The sequence below is a fragment of the Pristiophorus japonicus genome, chromosome 3 (genome assembly GCF_044704955.1).
Source record: "Pristiophorus japonicus isolate sPriJap1 chromosome 3, sPriJap1.hap1, whole genome shotgun sequence".
Lineage (NCBI taxonomy): Eukaryota > Metazoa > Chordata > Chondrichthyes > Pristiophoridae > Pristiophorus > Pristiophorus japonicus.
Genome location: NC_091979.1, coordinates 86,942,770 through 86,966,922, shown reverse-complemented (window position 1 = coordinate 86,966,922; position 24,153 = coordinate 86,942,770). Strand labels below are relative to the sequence as shown.

General features: G+C 44.7%; 1 protein-coding gene across 11 annotated transcripts in view; it reads left to right on the top strand.

Annotated features, from left to right (window-relative positions):
• The first annotated feature begins 23,506 nt into the window (after positions 1 to 23,506).
• The window catches only part of scn1laa (sodium channel, voltage-gated, type I-like, alpha), a 229,341-nt gene continuing 228,694 nt past the window's right edge, over positions 23,507 to 24,153 (top strand). For all 11 annotated transcript variants that reach the window (XM_070875524.1, XM_070875520.1, XM_070875525.1 and 8 more), the window contains exon 1: positions 23,507 to 23,771. In XM_070875524.1, coding sequence (XP_070731625.1) covers positions 23,508 to 23,771 — 264 coding nt within the window. In that variant the 5' untranslated portion in view covers position 23,507. The remainder of the gene's footprint in view (positions 23,772 to 24,153) is intronic.

Sequence of the window (24,153 nt, the reverse complement as noted above, 5' to 3'; positions counted from 1 at the left end):
GACATCAATAGTGGGGAAAATGTTGGAATTAATTATTAAAGATGAAATAGCATCGCATTTGGAAAGCAGTGACAGGATCAGTCCAAGTCAGCATGGATTTATAAAAGGGAAATCATGCTTGACAAATCTTCTGGAATTTTTTGAGGATGTAACTAGTAGAGTGGATAAGGGAGAACCAGTGCATGTCGTGTATTTGGACTTTCAAAAGACATTTGACAAGGTCCCACACACGAGATTGGTGTGGAAAATCAGAGCACATGGTATTGGGGGTAATGTACTGACGTGGATAAAGAACTGGTTGGCAGACAGGAAGCAGAGAGTCGAGATAAACGGGTCCTTTTCAGAATGGCAGGCAGTGACTAGTGGGGTGCCGCAGGGCTCAGTGCTGGGACCCCAGCTATTTACAATATACATCAGTGATTTAGATAAAGGAATTGAGTGTAATATCTCCAAGTTTGCAGATGACACTAAGCTGGGTGGTGGTGTGAGCTGTGAGGAGGACGCTAAGATTCTGCAGCGTGACTTGGACAGGTTAGGTGAGTGGGCAAATGCATGGCAGATGCAGTATAATGTGGATAAATGTGAGGTTATCCAATTTGGTGGCAAAAACATGAAGGCAGAATATTATCTGAATGGCGGCAGATTAGGGAAAGGGGAGACCTGGGTGTCATGGTACATCAGTCATTGAAAGTTGGAATGCAGGTACAGCAGGTGGTGAAGAAGGCAAATGGTATGTTGACCTTCATAGCTAGGGGATTTGAGTATAGGAGCAAGGAGGTTTTAGTGCAGTTGTACAGGGCCTTGGTGAGGCCTCACCTGGAATATTGTGTTCAATTTTGGTCTCCTAATCTGAGGAAGGACGTTCTTGCTATTGAAGGAGTGCAGTGAAGGTTCACCAGACTGATTCCCGGGATAGCAGGACTGACATATGAGGAGAGACTGGATCGACTGGGGTTCACTGGAATTTAGAAGGATGAGAGGGGATCTCAGAAACATATAAAATTCTGACGGGACTGGACAGGTTAGATGCAGGAAGAATATTCCTGATGTTGGGCAAGTCCAGAACCAGGGGTCACAGTCTAAGGATAAGGGGGTAAGCTGTTTAGGACTGAGATTAGGAGAACCTAATCTCCTGCAACTCGGTTCCAGTGTTTCTTCATTTCTTTGGGTGGCACTTTTGTGTGACCTCTGTTGCTAGTATCCAGCTCCTGCCATCTCTTCTCAATGACATTAACGAGTATCTCCACTTCGTCAAGCAAGAAATTCTTCATTCTTGGTGCAGTTGTTGCATTGCTGTATTGAATTGTCACTGTGATTTTTCAAAACATACAGTCCTGACTTTGCATGCACCTATGCAGCACTCTTTCTGGAAGTTTAGTAGCAACACAGAGCACTCACTGATTCCAGCAGCTGATTGCTTCCACAGTACTGCTAACAGCATTCTTTCAGGCACAAAAATCAATCAGAAGGCTTTCCACTACTCCAGGCACCCAAAAATCACTCTGCAGCCTTTACCTTTAAAAATGGCCAATTGCCAATGTTTCTGTGCCATTGCGCATGTGCGCATGCTCCAACGCGCATGCGCAATGCTGCCGGCACTCAGACACGCTGGGCCCTATCCCCGCCCCCCCCCTGCCGGCTATGTTGACACAGCATGTCCATAATTGTAGGCAAAACTGTAGTGGAACAATGGGCTGCCTTTGAAGAGGAAATAGTTTGGGTACAGTCAAGGCACATTTCACGAGGGGGAAAGGTAGGGCAAATACGTCAGAGCTCCCTGGATGACGAAAGAGATAGAGAGTATGAAGAAGTAGAAAAAGAGCGCGTATGACAGATGTCAGGTCGAGAATACATCTGAGAATCAGTCTAAATATAGAAAGTTCAGAAGACAGATGAAAAAGAAAATAAGGGCAAAGAGAGGGTATGAGGATAGAATGGTAGTTAACATAAAAGGTAATCCAAAAGTTTTCTATAGGCATATAAATAGTATAAGGGTAGGAAAAGGAGGGTTGTGGCTGATTAGGGACCAAAAAGGAGACCTACGCATGGAGGCAGAGGGTATGGCTGAGGTACTAAATTAATACTTTGCATCTGTCTTCACCGAGGAAGAGTATGCTGTCATAGTCAGAGTAAAGGAGGAAGTAGAGGAGATACTGGATGGGATAAGAATTGAAAAAGACTAGGAACTAGAAAGGCTGTCTGTACTTAAAGTAGATGAGTCACCAGGACCGGATGGGACGCATTCTAGGACGCTGAGGGAAATGAAGGAAGAGATTGTGGAGGTACAGGCTATAATATTCCAATCCTCATTAGAAACGGGGGTGGTGCCAGAGGACTGGATAATTGCAAATATTATACCTTTGTTCAAAAAGGAATGTAAAGATAAACCCAGCAACTACAGGCCGGTGAGTTTAACCTCGGTAGTGGGGAGCTTTTTAGAAACAATAATTTGCAGCTGACTCAAAACTTGGAAGTATAGTGAACGGTGAGGAGAATAGTGATAGACTTCAAGAGGAGATAGACAGGCTGGTGAAATGGGCGGACATGTGGCAGATGGAATTTAACGCAGAAATGTATGATGTGATACACTTTGGTAAAAAGAATGAGAAGAGGAAATCTAAACTAAAGTGGGTGCATGAATAGAGAGACTTAGGGGTATATGCGCACAAATCGTTGAAGGTGGCAGGGCAGGTTAAGAAAGAGGTTAAAAATGCTTATGGGATCCTGGACTTCAAGAATAGAGTAAAAACCGTGGAAATTATGATGAACCTGGGTAAAATACTGCTCAGTCTCAACTGGAGTATTGTGCCCAATTCTGGGCACCGCACTTTAGGAAGTATGTGAAAGCCATAGAAAGGGTGCAGAAAAGATTTATGAGAATGATTCCAGAAAGGAGGAAAACGGGAGCAACACTTAAGGTGCTGATATACAGGCACAGAGAATAGTGTAGAACACTATGATCAATAACCACTTCCAGTAATGGACACATCCTGCCAATGATCAGCATCTGCTATTAAAAACCATACTTTATCCCCCCAATATACTACACATTGCCTCTGCTGAAGCTAAACTGGCATCTTTCACTCCCTTCTCAGCACTTACTACCTTTCCAAAGGCCCACTCAACAAACACTGTCCACACTAAGGAGAAATAAAATGATCAATATTTAGTGTTATTTACAATGATAATTTGATCTAAGCCCTATGTTCTTACTTGCCTTTGGTGCCGCCATAAGTTGTCTTTGTACTACTTAACCTAAATGCTCTGAATGGGAGGAACAATTGTGGTGGCAAGTAGTGATGTGATCCCTTTGGGATGGTCACAACCTTGGACATCTGGGTATATGGTTATACAATGTTCCTGCATCAGTTAAAGCCACATCTGATGATGCAGTGACTGTCAATGCCTGCCTGCTCTTGGTCATTTCCTCATTGCTTTGAGAGGCTTGGCTCGAGTGGAAAGATGTGTGGCCACTTTGAGAAGAAGCTGCATCACTGGATTCTTTCCCCAGCCATGCCCATGGTGTTGACCACCCTAGTTGGATGACCTGCAGTTTGCATTGGAGCAGTCTGTAAGATGTCTTTGCTGTGGATGAAATCTGGCATTCCTGCTGTTTCCAAATGATGAACCAATCTGTCAAATCTAGGAACGTCAGACTTTATAGCTTGGTGCCACAGTGTCAATGGCATCACTCATAACAGTGATGAGAGAACCCTGTGCTGTGCTTGCTCCTGTACTGTTTTGTGGCTCTGTCGTACTCTGCATTTCTGTAAAGTCCTCCCACAGGATTGCAGTGATGTCAGAAGTGCGCCACTGTACATTCTCCATCAGTTGCTGCAGGCTGCTCATCATGTCCTCAAAGGATGCAGTAAATACCCTTTGCTCCTGCGTAAAATTTCATCGGAAGCCTAGCCTAGTAGGATACCAATCTCTTGCCAATAAAGTTGACATGCAGGATGAGATTGCAGACTATCCAAAAATTCACTTTGTCCTCTCCTGTTGGTTGTGTAAGAGGAAAATTTGGCATTAGGGGTACCAGCGGGACAAGGGTTAAAGTGCTGGTTCCTGCACTAACCCATAAGGAGGTAAAGGCCTTTCTTCTCACGCCTTGTACATTCCAGCACCAAGGCTCCAGAAGGGACTGTTATGGGTTGGGATACCAGATAGTATTCCAACATGGAATGTCAATAGGAGAGAACCTAAACAGACCGCTGATAAGGCCGTGAGAAGAGGCCCGAGATAGACTTCATGGCACCAAAGGAAATGTATAACAAATTCCAACCTAATGATACCACTCTGGGAACGGTCTAAGATGGTCACGAGATCATGGCCTGTCAGTCAGACCTCATGACCTGTCAATCCGGAGTAGCACTGATAAGGTAGTCCAATTAGAGCAGTAGCACTGATGAGGTAGTCCAATTAGAAATCTAGGGAGGTCTTGTCCGGGAACAGAAGGGTTTTTGAAATGTATAAAAGTTGTATGATTGTGCTGTTTGGGGAGCATCTCCACTCACAGGCGGCTGTGATGAGGGGTGTTCCCGGACGTTCATAATAAAGATCGTTATACTTTGCCATCCGTCTCTATCTGCTAACTTTGAGAATTGCTTTGTGGGCTGGGGCGAGCGAGAACCCTCTATATCAGTGGGCCCGCTCGTGGGAAAAGAAGCCTTCCCTCTCTCTCCTCAACAGTTGTTTGTCCTGACTTAGGTCTTTTGAGATAGCTGGTGCTTCGTTCTCAAGCTCACTAAGTACATTAACATTTAATAGTGTTGCATTTAGCAGTAATAATAGAATTATAGAGTGATGAGTGGAATGAAAGTTGTCAGGATGCATCAGACTGATCAAGACACCAGATGGATAAACACATTTTTGATGAGCGACAGCAGGAGGACAGGCGTGTTTGGAGTATTTTTCTGAGTACACACCGGTGGCAGGATTGCAAGTACCTATTGGAAAATTGGTACAGCACACCAACATATTTCCAATATTGACTTGCACCACCGTATTATTGGAAAATTAGCCTGTAGTACCAGATCTGGCAGAATGGGAAAAGTGAGGTATGAAACATTCCATGCCAGCTAGAATAAAATAAGTTACTTCACTGGTGCAGATAGAAGGGTACAAGCAGCAGTAACCAGACAATGACAGCAAAGAAATCTTGAAGATGATCCCATCTGGCTGAATGACAGTGCTGCAGACATGCCAGCTCTCATGAACTTATCACTAGAGATACGATTTCAAAGTAAAATTAAGCCTCTCTCATGATCTTGCGATATAAATCTCAAATCTCCGGATGTTTAAAACTACATCAGGCAAATTTCTCGAGCATGTGCAGTTCCCTTTTCATACCGTGACATCATATTCGGCCTCTTCAGCATCTTCCAAGCCATGCATGTGTCCTGCGCTTTTTGGAGAATTCGTGGGGGAAACAGAGCGAGGCTGTCCTATGAGTGGCGCAACACCCCACCACCTCCAGAATCAGTCAGCGAGACACGATGTGCAACTGCATGGCTGGCTGAGTTGAGGGGCCTTTGTGGGGAGGGATGCTTTCTGGGGATAGGGGATGGGACAATCCGGAGGGGTGGGTCACTGAGGTTTCACCCCCCACTCCTCCCGAAGGTATTGGTATTGATGATCCGAGGTGACCCAGACCCAGAGCAAGCAGTCCCTCCTGCCTAAAGATATCTGAAGATATAGCAATAGCTTTTATTAAAATTTGAAGATATTGAAGTGGCAGTGCCATGCTTTAATAAGTATAGATTGTAAAAAATATTAGCATAAACCCAGATTTGCAAGTTTTGCAATGTCACTATCTTCAAATTTTAATAAAAGCTCATGCTATGAGCTGAAATCTTCCCAACAGCTACTGGAAATTGCTAAATGCACAATACTGCAGCAGATGTCATGCCAATCACGGTCACCTACCTTACACTGAGATGCACAGCAATGTGGTGATAATAGGTATGTTTTTTTAAAGTTTTTTGTAAAGCATGTTCCAATTCAGTAATTTAGTTTTTGTAAAGTGTTATGATCTCTTAAAATTAAGTGAGCCATGAATGAAGTTTATAAATCAACTGTCAATCTATATTAGGTTGAAAAAAATAGCAACTCATGATTTTTATACCAAATCTCTTGAATTTAAAGTTTTTAAGAAGTATCTGCACTCTAATTCTGCCCACTTGAGTTCCCTGATTATAATCAATCAACCATTGGTGGCTGTACTTTCTGTTGCCTAGGTCCTAAGCTCTGGAATTCCCTCCCTAAACCTCTCCATCTCTCTACCTCTCTCTTCTTTAAGACGCTCCTTAAAACCTACCTCTTTGACCAAGCCTTTGGACAGCTGCAGTAATTTTTCCTTATGTGGCTCGGTGTCAAATTGTTTGTCTTATAATATGCCTGTGAAGCGCTGGTTCCACTGCCAGCTGCTGCCTCTGATAAGGGGCACTACGCCTTAGAAAGGATACACAGGTAGAACGTCCAGAAACCGGAAATCTCATGACCGAGGCCATTCCGGTTTCCATGTTTTTCCGTATTTTGGAGAAGAAATCCGACATCCGAATCCGGAAATGCCTGGGCCGAGTCGCTGGTATTTCCAGATTTTGGAGAAGAAATCCGAGGGGAGTACGTGGGCCAGGTGGGAATCGGCTCGGGTCACACGTGGGTTAGGTCGGGTCGGCTCGGGTCTCACATAGGTTGGGGTCATGGGGCATTCCGAAAGCCTCAGGAGCAGGTCTTGTAGGTAACCTGTATTTGCCATTTAAAAAAAATATGTCCGGTTTTCGAAACAGATTTCCAGATTCCGGACAACTCTTTGCCTTCCATGCGCCGTTAAAAAAAAAAGTCTTGTTTTCGGAACAGATTTCCGATTCGAGACGCCGACTCCTGCGATCTGCCCAATGTCTGATTTGCTGACAATTACGGTTTTTAGAACTCTGGATTTCGGGCATTCTACCTGTATCGGCCTTGGAAGATATGCAGTGCAGATTCACCAGAATGTTACCAGGGCTCCAAGGTTTAAATTATGAGGCGGGATTACATAACTAGGATTGTATTCCCTGGAATGCAGAAAATCAAGGATGATTCATAGAAACATAGAAAATAGGTGCAGGAGTAGGCCATTCGGCCCTTCGAGCCTGCACCACCATTCAATGAGTTCATGGCTGAACATGCAACTTCAGTATCCCATTCCTGCTTTCTCGCCATACCCCTTGGTCCCCCTAGTAGTAAGGACTACATCTAACTCCTTTTTGAATATATTTAGTGAATTGGCCTCAACAACTTTCTGTGGTAGAGAATTCCACAGGTTCACCACTCTCTGGGTGAAGAAGTTTCTCCTCATCTCGGTCCTAAATGGCTTACCCCTTATCCTTAGACTGTGACCCCTGGTTCTGGACTTCCCCAACATTGGGAACATTCTTCCTGCATCTAACCTGTCTAAACCCGTCAGAATTTTAAACGTTTCTATGAGATCCCCTCTCATTCTTCTGAACTCCAGTGAATACAAGCCCAGTTGATCCAGTCTTTGAGGGTTTAGGATTTTGAAAGGAATTGATAGGGTAGATGGAAACTTTCGCTGCTTGTGGAGGGGAGTCTAGGATAAGGAACATAATCTTAAAACAGTGTCAGGTCATTCAGGAGAGAAGTTAGGAAACACTTCTTCACACAAAGGGTGGTAGAGGTGTGGAACTCTCTCCCACTAAAAGCAGTAGCTGCTAGCTCAATTAATCATTTTAAATCTGAAATCTATAGATTTTTGCAAGCCAAGGATATTAAAGGATATGGAGCCAAGGCGGGTAAATGGAGTTAGGATACAGATCAGCCATAATCTCATCAAATGGCAGAACAGGCTTGAGGGACTGAATGGTCTACTCCCATTTGTAGGTTCTTAATTTCCGAGAAATTCTAGAAACAGCAGAAACTCGGCATTACCAGGTCCCTGTATAAGAACATAAGAACATAAGAATTAGGAACAGGAGTAGGCCATCTAGCCCCTCGAGCCTGCTCCGCCATTCAACAAGATCATGGCTGATCTGGCCGTGGACTCAGCTCCACTTACCTGCCCGCTCCCCGTAACCCTTAATTCCCTTATTGGTTAAAATTGGTGGGCTCTGCTGGAGCTATAGGGGGTGATTTTTGCCAAATACTTCAGGTGCTCCAGAGCCTACAAGGTGGCCAAGATGGGGTCTGAAGCTGCAACGCTGGTTTTGTCTGTGTTTTGCGCAAGACGGCATCTTGGTAAAGGAGTTGAAGCGCTCGCTAGAAATGGCTGCCCAGAGGATCATTAAGGGGCGGATTGACAATTAAAGTGCCTGCTAGTGTTCATTAAAGAGGCTGCACGGCATTTTGATGGGTAATAATTTATTTAACAACCTCTCCTAACAATGACCAGCTGAACAGGAGTAAACAAGTCATTGCTGAGGATTTTGAGTGCGACTTACAACCATGCTTCCTGATTGAGATCGACTGAGAGCGTTTGAAGAGGTCTTTTGAGACTTTTTGGGACATTTTGTCAAAACTTCACCAACAACCTATCAACATTTTTCCCAGATATTCTCTCAGGACTTTAGCTAGAAAGAGTGAGCGCTGTGCTATTCTGCCTTACTGGACACCTTTACAGGAATCAGCAGGAGAAAATAACTGGTTGGTCATGGGCATCTTGCTTGGGGTCCGCCATGCTCTGCATGACTATTTGGAGGAGGAGATGAGGCTAGGCAGAGCAGCAGCAACTGCTGCAAGAGAGTGGGACAGGAGGACGAAGAGGGCTCTCAGCAGGAGGCCCTATCCACCCAGGGTCATGATAATCATCAATTAGTCTGAAAATTGTATGCTAAATCCAGGCATTCAAACAGGTATTTCTTATTTGCACAGCACTCATTTAGCACTTGTTTTAACCCTTTGTCCAAAATAACCCCAATAGTGTGAGTCCGGCGGGGCCCCGGAGTAACTTTTGGCCAATGTTAAGAAGTCAAATTTGCAGTTGATATCCATCTTGGAGAGGCAGTTGATTCTGAGGAAATAGTATATCCCATCACAGTGATTTGGACAAAATGTTTAAGTGGATGGCACAATGGCATATGCAGTTTAGTATGGATAACTGCAAAGTGTTCCACACTGGAAGAGAAATGGAGAAAGAAGTGTTCAATTAATGGTGCCACAGTAAGCATAATTCAATGTTCAAAATGCCAAACTACTGTGAGCAGCAATCAGTAAACCAAATAAGAATGGTGTATTACAGTAGAGTACAAATCAAAGTATATTGTTCTGGTCAGTCCATATTTTGAGTGCTTTGTCCAGTTTTGATTCAATAAAAACATACAGATTATAGAGGCTGTTCAGAGATGAGCTACAAGTCTGATCACTAGTATCAGAGGGCAAAAGTATGAGGAGAGATTGGAAAAATTTGAGTGACTTAATGCAGGTTTATAGGATAATAAATGATATAGAAAAGGTAAGCCCAGAAAATTACTTCAAACTAAACTGTGACCGTACGGCAAAGAGACACAAGAGGTGATTTTAACACTGCCCGTCTGGGCAGTTAAAATTGTAAAACGGCGGGTTCGTTTTTTAAACATGTAGAACATGACATCATCAGGGCCCAACTATTTTTTAACCATATGCCTAGCAGGGAAGCGTCTGTGGCCTTCTTGCTAGGCCAATCTAATGGGCAGAGGATCCAGGGCCAGAAGATGTCCATAGAGGTAATTGTTTTAAACTTTTCTTTACTTTTCTTGAGACCAGAAGGAACAGATGTGTGTCTCTGGTTCCCACAGAGCAAGTTTTGGCCTCCCCTGCCCCAGGCTCTCCCCTCAGTCATGAAGCCTTCCTGAAACCCCTTCCCCCTGACTTATCTGGAACTGTATCTACAGTCGTCGCCGGAGGCCTCTTGCTATCGGGCGTTGTACTCCTGCCTGCCAGCCAGTATCCGCTACTCATCGCTTTCAGGCAGGAAACTAAAGGGGAGCATGCAGATGAGGCCTGGGAGTTAAAATCTCTCTGGCCTCATGCTGCCTAGGTAAAGATGGTTGGCCATCTGACTCTGCCCCAGCCCAGTCCATTCTCACCCCGAGTTAAAATCAGAGCTATAGATCCAAAATAGTAAACGGCAAATTTAGGATCAATATCAGGAAGGTCCAGAGTGATCAGTGCAGACAATGGACTTATGAGTAAGATGGAGGACTCTTTGTCTGTCTACCTGTCTATCTTTGACTCTCTTTCTCTTTCTGGTCAAGCAGAGACACAAGACTGTCAGAGTGTATCTGGCCTGATTTTGACCGACTACAGAGCTAGTTATTTTAGGAACAGCTAGCTTAAAACAGCTGTGTGCCTGTTATGACTCCTCTATTCATTCCACCATCTCAGATTTGATCTTCCAGCTGGTCTTTTCGCAACTGGGACTTATTCCATCTCCCTACATGGGTACTGAACTTTACCCATACAGTCTAATGCTCTACCCATCACAGGCTTCTAGCATAACATTCACCAGGCTGTTTCTTCTCATTACTTCAGTGTTACTCTGGCCTCATGGCTGATGCATTCTTATGCATTTTTTCCTGAAAGCATGTAGCCTCTGCTTCTGTATCTTTGTAAGTACTCTTGGTGGTAGTTATTGAAGTCCCCCACCCATTCTTTTTGGCAGCTTTGTTACAGCATGGGCTTCATTGTCCCTGCACTATGCTTTGTGTGGTTATTGCAAAAGCATCCTGAGCCATGGCTGAATAGTTTAGCCCTCGTTTCCCAGAAGCCAACCTACCACTTGTTCTTCCCCCACAAATAATGGCAGAGTATTGCATTGTGGGAGCTGTTCTTACCTGCATTATTGTGTGCTGCTGGTCATACACAAGTTGGACATTAGTAATGTATAGGCCCTTTCATTTGAGGTAGGGCATAGCAGTGTGCACAGCAGTCAGAATGGCCAGATTCATGCAATTGATGAAAAAGGGGACTCTGTTGAAACCAACAGACTTGCAGAATTGCATTACCCTGTTTTGCTGGTCTATTGGTTAGAAGGAAAGATGATGAGATTGTGTGCCATGTGGAAAAAGGCATCCATCAGGTGTTTGCTACATTTGAACCTATCAAACAGTCCTGAGGATGTGATAAGCACATAAAAATATGTTTTTTTGTAAACTAATTCTTCTGATTATATATGCCCAAATATCTGATGTAACTGATCAGAAAATCGATCCTAAGTAGTCTTGCATATGATTATGAGCTAGTAACAGTGATTCAAAGTTGATTGTTAATCTGACTATAGGAATATAGAAACAGGAGTAGACCATTTAGCCCCTCGAGCCTATTCCGCCTGACAATCTGTCAGGTTAAATAACTGTTGAGATGTTATAGTTTCTAAATGTTCTTTGAGGAAAATGTCATGTTCTATATTATTTGATGAAAATAGTAAATTAGGGTTCGTCTGTCTATGTAATTATTGGCTTTTAAGATTAACAACTGGGGTGCAGTTAATTTGCGATTCTTTAGCGAGTCAGAATCATCATTAACAATTAGGATGCTGGGAATAGACTTAGCCAATTTTTATTTTTTGGTTTTATTTTGCTGTGAGCTATAGGGGTACTGGCATATGGGTTCTATGATTTACGTGACAAGCATTATTGTAAAAGATGATTTAAAAGAGAAACATAATTTTTTTTGCTAATCATCCCATTAGTTTTCTTGAACTAAAACTGAATCGATTGATTAGTTCTACTAATGAAAAACAGATCTTATGTGATGATTCAAATAATTTACTTATCTGTACGTACATAGAAACATAAAAAATAGGTACAGGAGTAAGCCTGCACCACTATTCAATAAGATCATGGCTGATCATTCACCTCAGTACCCCTTTCCTGCTTTCTCTCCATACCCCTTGATCCCTTTAGCCGTAAGAGCCACATCTGACTCCCTCTTGAATATATCCAATGAACTGGCACCAATAACTCTCTACGGTAGGGAATTCCAGAGGTTAACAACTCTCTGAGTGAAGAAGTTTCTCCTCATCTCAATCTTAAATGGCTTACCCCTTATCCTTAGACTGTGTTCCCTGGTTCTGGACTTCCCCAACATCGGGAACATTCTTCCTGCATCTAATCTGTCCAGTCCCGTCAGAATTTTATATGTTTCTATGCGATCCCCTCTCATCCTTCTAAACTCCAGTGAATAAAGGCCCAGTCAATCCAGTCTTTCCTCATATGGCAGTCCAGACATCCCGGGAATCAGCCTGGTGAACCTTCACTGTACTCCCTCAATAGCAAGAATGTCCTTCCTCAGATTAGGAGACCAAAACTTAACACAATATTCCAGATGAGGCCTCACCAAGGCCCTGTACAACTGCAGTAAGACCTCCCTGCTCCTATACTCAAAACCCCTAGCTATGAAGGCCAACATACCATTTGCCTTCTTTACCACCTGCTGTACCTGCACGCCAACTTTCAATGACCGATGTACCATGACACCCAGGTCTCGTTGCACCTCCCCTTTTCCTAATCTGCCGCCATTCAGATAATATTCTGCCTTCGTGTTTTTGCCTCCAAAGTGGATAACCTCACATTTATCCACATTATACTGCAGCTGCCATGCATTTGACGACTCACCTAACCTGTCCAAGTCACCCTGCAGCCTCTTAGCATCCTCCTCACAGCTCACACCGCCACCCAGTTTAGTGTCATCTGCAAACTTGGAGATATTACACTCAATTCCTTCATCTAAATCATTAATGTATATTGTAAATAGCTGGTGTCCCAGCACTGAGCCCTGCGGCACCCCACTCGTCACTGCCTGCCATTCTGAAAAGGACCCGTTTATCCCGATTCTCTGCTTCCTGTCTGCCAACCAGTTCTCTATCCATGTCAGTACATTACCCCCAATACCATGTGTTTTAATTTTGCATACTAATCTCATGTGTGGGACCTTGTCAAAAGCCTTTTGAAAGTCCACATACACCACATCCACTGGTTCTCCCTTGTCCACTCTGCTAGTTACATCCTCAAAAAATTCCAGAAGATTTGTCAAGCATGATTTCCCTTTCATAAATCCATGTTGACTTAGACCGATCCTGTCACTGCTTTCCAAATACGCTTTAATAATTGATTCCAACATTTTCCCCACTACTGATGTCAGGCTAACCAGTCTATAATTACCTGTTTTCTCTCCCTCCTTTTTTAAAAAGTGGTGTTACATTAGCTACCCTCCAGTCCATAAGAACTGATCCAGAATCGATAGACTGTTGGAAAATGATCACCAATGCATCCACTATTTCCATGGCCATTTCCTTAAGTACTCTGGGATGTAGACTATCAGGCCCCGGGGATTTAACGGCGTTCAATCCCATCAATTTCCCTAACACAATTTCCCGCCTAATAAGGATATCCTTCAGTTCCTCCTTCTCACTAGACCATCGATCCTCTAATACTTTCGGAAGGTTATTTGTGTCTTCCTTCATGAAGACATGACCAAAGTATTTGTTCAGCTGGTCTGCCATTTCTTTGTTCCCCATTATAAATTCACCTGAATCTGACTGCAAGGGACCTACGATTGTCTTCACTAATCTTTTTCTCTTCACATATTTATAGAAGCTTCTGCAGTCAGTTTTTATGTTCCCAGCAAGCTTCCTCTCATACTCTATTCCCCCCCCCCCCAAATAAACCCTTTGTCTTCCTCTGCTGAATTCTAAATTTCTCCCAGTCCTCAGGTTTGCTGCTTTTTCTGGCCAATTTTTATGTCTCTTCCTTGGATCTAACACTATCCTTAACTTCCGTTGTTAGCCATGGTTGAGCCACCGTCCCAGTTTTATTTTTACTCCAAACAGGGATGTATAATTGTTGAAGTTCAACCATGTGATCTTTAAATGTTTGCCATTGCCTATCCACCGTCAACCCTCTAAGTATCATTTGCCAGTCTATTCTAGCCAGTTCACGTCTCATACCATCGAAATTACCTTTCCTTAAGTTCAGGACCTTAGTCTCTGAATTAACTGTGTCACTTTCCATCTTAATAAGGAATTCTACCATATTATGGTCACTCTTCCCCAAGGGGTCTCGCACAACAAGATTGCTAATTAGTCCTTTCTCATTACACATAACCCAGTCTAGGATGGCCAGCCCTCTCGTTGGTTCTTTGACATATTGGTCCAGAAAACCATGAGAAAGGACTAATTAGCAATCTTGTGCGAGACCCCTTGGGGAAGAGTGACCATAATATGGTAGAATTCCTTATTAAGATGGAGAGTGACACAGTTAATTCAGAAACTAAGGTCCTGAAAACCATCCCTAATACACTCCAGGAAATCCTCCTCCTTCGTATTGCTACCAGTTTGGTTAGCCCAATGTATATGTAGATTAAAGTCGCCCATGATAACCGCTGTACCTTTATTGCACGCATCCCTAATTTCTTGTTTGATGCTGTCCCCAACCTCACTACTATTGTTTGGTGGTCTGTACACTCGCATACAATAGAGTAAATTGAATTCCAATACAGGTTAAGGCTCATAAGATAATTAACAGTATGAAAAATAGAGGAAACTGGAAGCTATAGTTTGAAACATCAAAATAAAAAAGGCGTATTACATTTATGTTAAAGCTAGAGGCGTTCTTACAGGTGTGTTGTAGATACTTACCAGTGACAGATGGCCGTATCCGGGGACTCTTGGAATGGTCCCTCAGAATAATGAGGGAGAGGGAGCGGAGATCAGGGTTTTGGGGGGTAGTGGGGGGCGGGGCGGTGGGCGCGGGGGTAGAGAGGCATCCGTAAGCGAGGGAGGCCGGAGATCAGGGCTGGGTGGGGAGGCAGTGGAGAGAGGCAATTAGAAGGGGTGAAGGCCTGAGATCGGAGCTTGGGGGGCAGGGTTTAGAGAGAGGCAATGATTGGCAGAGGGGAGGCCTAAGGCTTCCTCGAGGGGCCCACAAGGAGTGTTGTAAAAGGCACCTTTTTGAGGCAGCAGCTCCCACCTCCCTTTCACTGTCTGGTTTCCCGATCTGCGTAGCAACTATTAAATTTAAATCAGGCTTCCAATTGAACTGTGGGAACCTGATTTAAATATGTTAATGAAGTGTCCCGCCTCTCCATAATGGGACATTCACACGTTTCGAAAAACGGCAACAGACGTGTATAGAAACATAGAAAAAATCTGGGAAAATTCCTCTCCCACCCATTCAGGTGATCAAAACTAGTCCAGGAAATCACCCTGGCTGTATTCAATTCCCTACAGTACTTACCATCATATCTGCGCCGGCCAACAAGAGGTTACCCAGTCTATTCCCAATTACCAGCTCTAGGTCTGTAACCCTGCAGCTTACGACACTTTAAGTGCCCATCCAACCATCTCGTAAATGTGGTGAGGGTTTCTGCATCCACCACTCTTCCAGGCAGTGAGTTCCAGATCCCCACAATCCTCTCTTAAAGAAGCCCCTCTCAAATCCCCTCTAAACCTGAGGAAAAGAGTGTTTTAAGACCAGACCCTCAAAACTGTCACCAAGCTCACGGTCTATAGGGCTGTAGTAATACCCGTCCTCCTGTATGGCTCAGAAATATGGACCATGTACAGTAGACAACTCAAGTCGCTGGAGAAATACCACCAACGATGTCTCCGCAAGATGCTACAAATCCCCTGGGAGGCAGACGCACCAATGTTAGCGTCCTCGACCAGGCCAACATTCCCAGCATTGAAGAACTGACCACACTTGATCAGCTTCGCTGGGCAGGCCACATAGTTCGCATGCCTGACACGAGACTCTCAAAGCAAGCGCTCTACTTGGAACTCCTTCAGGACAAACGAGCCAAAGGTGGGCAGCGGGAACTTTATAAGGACACCCTCAAAGCCTCCCTGATAAAGTGCAACATCCCCACTGACACCTGGGAGTCCCTGGCCAAAGACCACTCTAAATGGAAGAAGTGCATCCGGGAGAACGCTGAGCTCCTCGAGTCTCGTTGCCGAGAACATGCAGAAATCAAGCGCAGGCAGCGGAAAGAGAGTGCGGCAAACCAGTCCCTCAACAGCTAGCTGTCCCACCTGTGACAGGGACTGTAGCTCTCGTATTGGACTGTTCAGCTACCTAATATTTTGTACACCTCAATGAGGTCTCCTCTCAACCTCTGTTCCAATGAGAACAAACCCAGCCTATCCAATCGGTCCTCATAACTAAGATTCTCCATTCCAGGCAACATCCTAGTAAATCTCCTCTGCACCCTCTCTAGTGCAATCATGCCCTTCCTATAATACAGTGATCAGAACTGCACGCAGTATTCCAGCTGTGGCTTAACCGGAGTATTTTACAATTTAATCATAACCTCCCTGCTCTTATATTCTAAGCCTCGGCCAAGAAAGGCAAGCATTCCGTATGCCTTCTTCACCACCTTATCCACCTGGCCTGCTACTTTCAGGGATCTGTGGACAAGCACTCCAAGGTCCATTTGTTCATCTACACTATTAAGTGGCCTACCACTTAATGCGTATACCCTTTCCTTATTAGCCCTCCCAAAGTGCATTACACTTACCTTACACTTCTCTGAATTAAATTCCATTTTCCGCTGCTCTGCCCATCTGACCTGTAGATTGATATTCTCCTGCAGCCCACGACTTTCCTCGTCATTATCAACCACACAGCCAATTTTAGTGTCATCTGCATACTCTCTATATTCAAATCTAAATCATTGATATATGCCACAAAAAGCAAGGGACCCAGCACTGAGCCCTGCGGAAACCCACTGGAAACATCCTTCCAGTCATAAAAACATCCATCAACCATTACCCTTTGCTTCCTACCTCTGCCAATTTTGGATCCAACTTGCCACTTTGCCCTGGATCCTATGGGCTTTAACCTTATTCACCAGTCTACCATGTGGGATCTTTTCAAAAGCTTTGCTAAAGTCCATATACACTACATTGTACGCACTAACCTCATCAACCCTCTTGGTTACCTCCTCAAAAAATTCAATCAGGTTAGTCAAACACGATCTTCCCTTAACAAATCGTGCTGACTGTCCCTAATTAATCCTTGCCTTTCCAAATGTAGATTTATCCTGTCTTTCAGGATTTTTACCAATAATTTTCCCACCACTGAAGTTAGGCTTACAGGTCTGTAATTACTCGGCCTATCCCTTTCTCCCTTCTTAAACAACGATACTACATTAGCAGTCCTCCAATCCTCTGGCACTATGCCCAGATCCAAAGAGGACTGGAAAATGATGGTCAAGGCCTCTGCTATTATCTCTTTTACTTCGCTCAACAGCCTGGGAAGCATTTTATCTTGGTAGGGGGACATCTACTTTCAAAGCTACTAAACCCCTCTCAGTATGTTTATTTCATCCAGAATATGTGGCGGGTTGGGGGCGCGTGCCTGGGTTATTAAATTTTTAATCCTCTCTCACCCGTCGTGGGGGGCAGTTAATGTTGAGGCCAATGTTTCAATTCATTTTAAGAAGTTGGGGGATGAAATTGTCTCATGCCCCGTTTGGAGGTGATAACCATTCTGGAGCCGGGACATTTATCGCCTGGCCCGGAAGTTCTGGCCCCGGCACAGAATTCGGCCCTTCCGGCCCTCAGTGGAGGTGGAGTGCTATCGGAGGTGCTCAGAGTCTGTGGAGGGGCGCTCCCGGAGTGGTAGTGCAGAGCTGAATCCAGCCCCGCGCTCAGGAGCCCAGTGCTCTGCCAGTGCTCCGCCTAGCGCTAACCCGGCAGAACGGCCACCCCTTCAAATAAAGGGAAGGACCGCTGCGCGCTCTGCAGTCTCTTTGGCGCCTGCCACTGGCCCACCAGGGACGCTCTGGACCAGGCCAGCTGTCCGGCATCCATAACCGAGTGCCGGACTGCAGGATGGCGGCCCGGTCAAGGTGAGGGCTGCCATTGTTGGGCAGACAGAAGAGCCAGCCGACAGAAAAATATGGCGGCCCATGGCGCAAACGGCCATGGGCCGCCACAGGGTGCCCCGGCGGCAGATGTCCGCATGAAGCTGGGATTGACATCGGCTGGCGCCAGCCTCGTGTCCCGTGGGGCAATTTCCCCCGCGGGCGCAAAGAGGTTAGCATGGGGCGGTGAGGGGCCGTTGCAATTTCGCCCTCTAAAAGATTTGATATGCACTTTCATTTGTCAGTGTGAAATTTCACTGAAATGATTTACTCGGTGATCGATTGAATAGTTCTGTTAACCTTCCTCTAGTTTTTGTAACCACGCAGCACAATTTTATTGGATAACTAAGATGGTCATTTGAGGCTTCTAACATTGAAATAAAAGCTCTCCAATACACTCCAAAAACACGGTGCGAAATTGCCCTTTTTTTATAGCCTCATTAGCACCTCCGAGGGCTGCTAATGGGGCGCAGATGAGGTTATTGCCAAGGGGAAAAGGTCAAAAACGCCTCCAGGGAAATTGCCCTAGAGGTTTGGGGGCGTTGTTCCGTTCGCACCGCACCCCATGATTTGCACTGTGGGCTGGTGCAAGTGCGGCGATGACATCATCGCTGTGCTCACTGACCCCTTACCGCCCCGCGGTGGGAGAGGATGGTGCCAGCTGATGTCAGCGGAAGCTGATGCACATGCGCCGCTGGGTAAGCCGTTTGCGCCATGGGATGCCATATTTTTCCATCAGCCGACTCTTTCAGAGCATCCGCGTAGTGCTGACATTGCCGGCGGGGAGTTGAGTTCCGGAGCAGCGCCGCTCTACCGCCCTGGGAGCGCCCCTCCACGGATGCGGACAGCCTCGGATAACGCTCCACCTCCGTGGAGGGACAGAAGGGCTGAATTTCAGGCCGGGGGTGGAACTTCTGGGCTGGGTGATAAATGTCCCGACCCCAGAAGGTTACCGCTTCCAAACGGCATGCTTGGCAATTTTTCCCCCACAATTTCAGAGTAATTGATCTGGTAATGCCAACAGGTTAGACCATACTATGGTATCGTCTGATGTGCCAGGTGATAATAAAAACAAAAGATTGGTTGATTTGAGAACTCTGTTACTATCTTATGAGTTGCTAATAATATTTCACTGATATTAACACCTAAAAGCATAGTGAGGTATTCAGTCCCAGTCCATCCTAGTCCTGAAAATGAATGTGAACAGAGGAGGAGGAGAATTATGGACAGAGAAATAATAAAGGTGGCTGTCATCAGCACTAATCTTTCTCCTCAGTGCCATCTGGTGATATCCTTCAGAGAAAAAAAATGAGCTCCAGTACTTATCTGAAGATGAGCAATCAGTATCAACAACAATTTGAATAAACAATATACATGCTAATCCTCTAGTTTGTTCCAGAATCATCCACTTATGTTTTACATCACTGATTCGCTATCTAGATTGCGCAGTGATATTGATCTAATCGTGTAATGCACAGACGAGAGATATTTAAATCCTGAGATTATGATCTGTCTAATTGCTCTGTTGGTCAGCCATGTGGTTTGTTAAGTACCACAGACTGGTTTGACTAGGTTGTGTTTTTTGTTCAAAGCTATCAGAAATATAGTGACACCAAGCAGAAAATAATCTAATGAGGTCGTAGTGAACAAAAAATATTGTTACAGATTGTTTGTAGCAATATTATACCTCCTTATAGGCTTGAAGAATGTTTGATTTGGATAATGGATTTTTTGTACACATGGCTTAAATGTTGTGAATAAATGTATTCATTTATCCATACCTATATATTTGATGTTCCTCTGTAAGCAAACTCACCTAAAAGATATCCCTTCAATTTCAGGGGCCATAATCAGAATAATAAACCTTCTTGCAATCTATTGACCTTGCAATCTCTCGTGGCCTTTCTATTCCAATCGTATCAATTAAAAATAAAGCCATCTTTGACCATTTCCTTGTATCACTATTGACCCATATTCCCCTTCCCCAATCCAAACCTACTTCCTTCTGCATCCGTCCCTGGAAAAAACTCTTTCCAAACTCTATTACAACTGCACTTATCAACTCTAAACTGTCCAACCGGTGGCCCTCTTTTAACAATGACATTTCTTCAGCCACCGATCTGCTCAACCACAGCCTCACTACCACCTTTGATGCCCTAGTCCCAATTAAAATGATTACTCTCTCCCACCCTTACCGTTCCCTCTGGTACAGCCCTCATCTTCGCTCCCTCAAGTCAAAAGGGCGCAGACTTGAACGGATGTGGCGGACAACTGGTTTAGCCATTCACTGCCAGATCTGGCTCAAAAACATAAAACACTATCGGTTCTTACTCTTGTCTTCAAAAACTGCTCACTGTTCCAGGATCATTCTGGATTTCAAAAATAACCCCACGCTACTATTTTGTTCTGCTAACTGTCTCCTTAAACCCCTCTCCCCTGTCTCCACCACACCTCCAACAACAGGTGTGAGGAGCTCATGGACTTCGTTGTATCAGAGATTGAGACCATCTGATCAGCTGCCTCTGCGAGTTCCCTTCCTTCACCTTGCCCACAGGGTCAAACTTCATCTGAGGCTCCCACCTGCCCGAGCCCTAAATTCATATTGTTCTCTAGTTTCTCTTTGATCTCCCCTCTTAATCTCTCCAAACTCATCTTGTCCATGAGACCCACTTCCTGCTCTCTTGACCCAATTCCCATTAAACTACTGACCACCCAACTTCCTTTTTTGGCTCCCATGTTAGCCAACATTGTTAACGGTTCTCTGTCCTCAGGTACTGTTCCCCTCTCCTTCAAATCTGCTGTCATCACCCCACTCCTCAAAAAACCAACCCTTTACCCCACTTTGTTTGTTAGCTATCGCCCCATCTCCAACCTCCCTTTGCTGTCCAAAGTATTGGGACATGTTGTTGCCTCCCAAATCCGTGATCATCTTTCCATGAATTCAATGTTTGAATCCTTTCAATCTGGGTTTCGCCCCTGCCACAATACAGAAACTGCTCTCATCAAAGTCACAAATTACATCCTTTGTGACTGTGACAAAGGTAAGTTATCCCTCCTCTTGCTTCTGGACCCGTCTGCAGCCTATGACACAGTTGACCACTCCATCCTCCTCCAACACCCCTCTACCAATGTCCAGCTTAGTGGTACTGCACTTGCCTGGTTCCATTCTTACCTACCTAACCGTAGCTAGAGAATCTCCTGCAATGGCTTCTCTTCCCACTCCCCCATCATTACCCCTGGTGTCCCCTAAGGATCTGTCTCTTATTTCTCATCTATATGCTGCCCCAGGAGACAGAGAGGAGAGGTTGGGGGCGAGAGAGAGAGGAGGGGGAAGAGAGAGGAGAAGGAGGGGGGCGGGGACAGAGAGGAGAAGGAGGGAGGGGGACAGAGAGGAGAGGGAGGGCGAGAGAGAGAGGAGAGGGAGGACAGAAGTCAGTTTCCACATGTATGCAGACAACACCCAGCTCTACCTCTCCACCACTTCTGTCGACCCCTGCTTGGTATTTAAATTGTCAGATTGCTTGTCCGACATCCAGTACCGGATGATCAGAAATTTTCTCCAATTAAATATTGGGAAGGCTGAAGCCACAAACTGCGTTCCCTAACCACTGACTCCATCCCTCTCCCTAGCATCAATCTGAGGGTGAACAAGACTGTTCGCAACCTAGGTGTCATATTTGACCCTGAAATGAGCTTCCAGCCACATATCTATGGCATAACTAAAACTGCCTTTTTCCACCTCCGTAACATTGCCCACCTCTGCCCCTTCCTCAGCTCTTCTGCTGCTGAAACCCTCATTCATGCCTTTGTTATCTCTAGACTTGATACTCCATCTCACTCCTGGCCGGCCTTTCACATTCCATACTACGTAAACTTGAAGTCATCCAAAATTCAGCAGCCCGTGTATTAACCCGCACTAAGTCAAGATCACCCATCACCCCTGAGCTTTCTGACCTACATTGGCTCCCAGTTAAATGCCTCGATTTCAAAATTCTCATCCTTGTTTACAAATCACTCCATGGACTTTTCCCTCCCTATCTCTGTAATCCTTTTCAGCCTCACAATCCCACAAGATGTCTACGCTCCTCAAATTCTGGCCTCTTGAACATCCCTCATTATAACTGCTCAACCATTGGTGGCCGTGCCTTCAGCTGCCTGGGCCCGAGGGTCTGGAACTCCCTCCCTAAACCTCTACAGCTCTCTACCTTGCTTTCCTCCTTTAAGATGCTCCTTAAGCAAATTTTTGGTCACCTGCCTTAATTTCTTCTTCTGTGGCTCGGTGTCAAATTTATCTGTTTGTCTTGTAACACTTTCGTGAAGCGCCTTGGGACGTTTGACTACATTAAAGGCGCGATATAAATAAAAGTTATTATTATATCTAAAAAAGTGGATTGAGGAATCAATGTTAAAAACAATAGATTTTCTTAATAATGGAAAAGAACAGAATGGGGAAAGGGGAAAAAGTAACGTATTTTCCAAGCATGCTTTTTATTTATACTAGTATGAACCACAAGTAGGTTGCCTATTTAAAACTTTGGCCCTGGTTTTATCTGCTCCCATCTGGTGGGAACAGGGTGGGTGAGTCAGTTGCCCCTTCCGATCCAGCTTCCTTCTCACGGTGTCTCGATGATAACCTATTCTTTTGAGCAGACGAGCGGGACACATCCAGGAAGGTGGGGTCCTACTTTTAATATGCAGACCAGGTCTGATGATGTAATCAGAAGCCAATCGGCAATTTCAAGTGAGGCCTGAGCAGGGGACAGTGTTTCTCATCTGTTGGCGAGCCGGATTCTATGCCTAGAGAGGCCCAGAGAGTAAGTTTTAAATATATTTTTCAGGTTTGCTTGTGGGCCAGGAGAGGCATGTTTGTCTTCTGAGCCTTAACTGAAGCTTTGGATCTCCCTTGCACCGGGCTATCCCCCTGATCACGGCCAGACCGCCACCTTCCCCTCCCCCTCCTCCTTGATTGTGGCCAGGCCACCCTCCAATCACAGCCAGAACTCCCTCTCCCGAATACGACAAGAATCTCCATCGTGGCCATATGCCCCACGAACAGCTGTGGTGCATGCAATGGGTCCTTGGCTATGGCCTATTGCTACAAATCCTTGTCCACTGGCTAGGCTGTTGGTTCAGGCGGGAGTCTGCTGCAGCTAATTTAAATGAGGCCCTGCCATTAAGATCGGCAGTGCCTCCATGTCCCTGGCCCTGTGGGTGTTCTCTGGGCTCCCCCGCTCCCTCACATCTTCCTCGCATGCCCGTTAATATCAAGGCCAGGTCCTCTGGATATGTGCTACTGCCTGAGGGAATTCTGGACAATGTAGATGCTGTTGAAAGTAGCAGAAAAGTACCTTAATTCGTTCTAATCAGCAATAGTAATTTACCATCAAACTATAAGATTGAAATTCTAAGTACAAGTGAAAACCAAGTCATGATTAAAAAAAATAAACTTGAATTGTTTGAGGGAATTATTTCTTGAAACATTCTATTTGCAAATTTTTCTAGGGAGGTTACTTTATTCTGTGCAATGGTAGGCATTTTGTAAATAGGTTTAATTTGAAATGCATTTCAAAATAATAACTTTTTTAATGACATTTCTATATATTTATTTTGATGTAGCACCTTCTTATGCAAGAGGCTAGAAGTTAATCTCCAAGGTGCACGATGAAAAGATGGCGCATCCACTGCTTGCACCGCCAGGACCAGACAGCCTCCGTCTTTTTACCCGAGAATCTCTTGCAGCTATTGAGAGATGCATTGCAGAGGAAAAAGCCAAGAGACCCAAGGACCATCGTGCTGATGATGATGAAAATGGCCCAAAGCCGCATCGTGACTTGGAAGCTGGCAAATCACTACCATTTATTTATGGTGACCTACCTCCAGGGATGGCTTCTGAGCCAATGGAAGACCTGGACCCATTTTATAGCGCAAAGAAAGTGAGTGTTTGATTAGATTCTCAAATGAATGACATACTCTGCAACCATTTTAACAGTAATACTGACAGTTGTGTAACTTTTATCTGCTCTTTTTCTTGATTTGTCTTTTTCTCTTGACATCTATCTACATATGATAAGATAGACACGATTATCAACTGTTTATGTAAAATTACATGCAACTAGTTATAATTGCTAATGGATCTTTTTGGTCATTGTAAATGGGAAGTTTGGAATTTGGATCTTAGTGCTTTGTACATGTTAGTTGTACGGTGCTGACATTGTTTGTTTCTCATTGACTTCTTGCAGTTATCTGTTGAGGATTTGGATTTGCCAGGCAGGCAAGGCTGAGGTTGAGCTTGTTCTGCCAGTGCTGCTTGTGGAG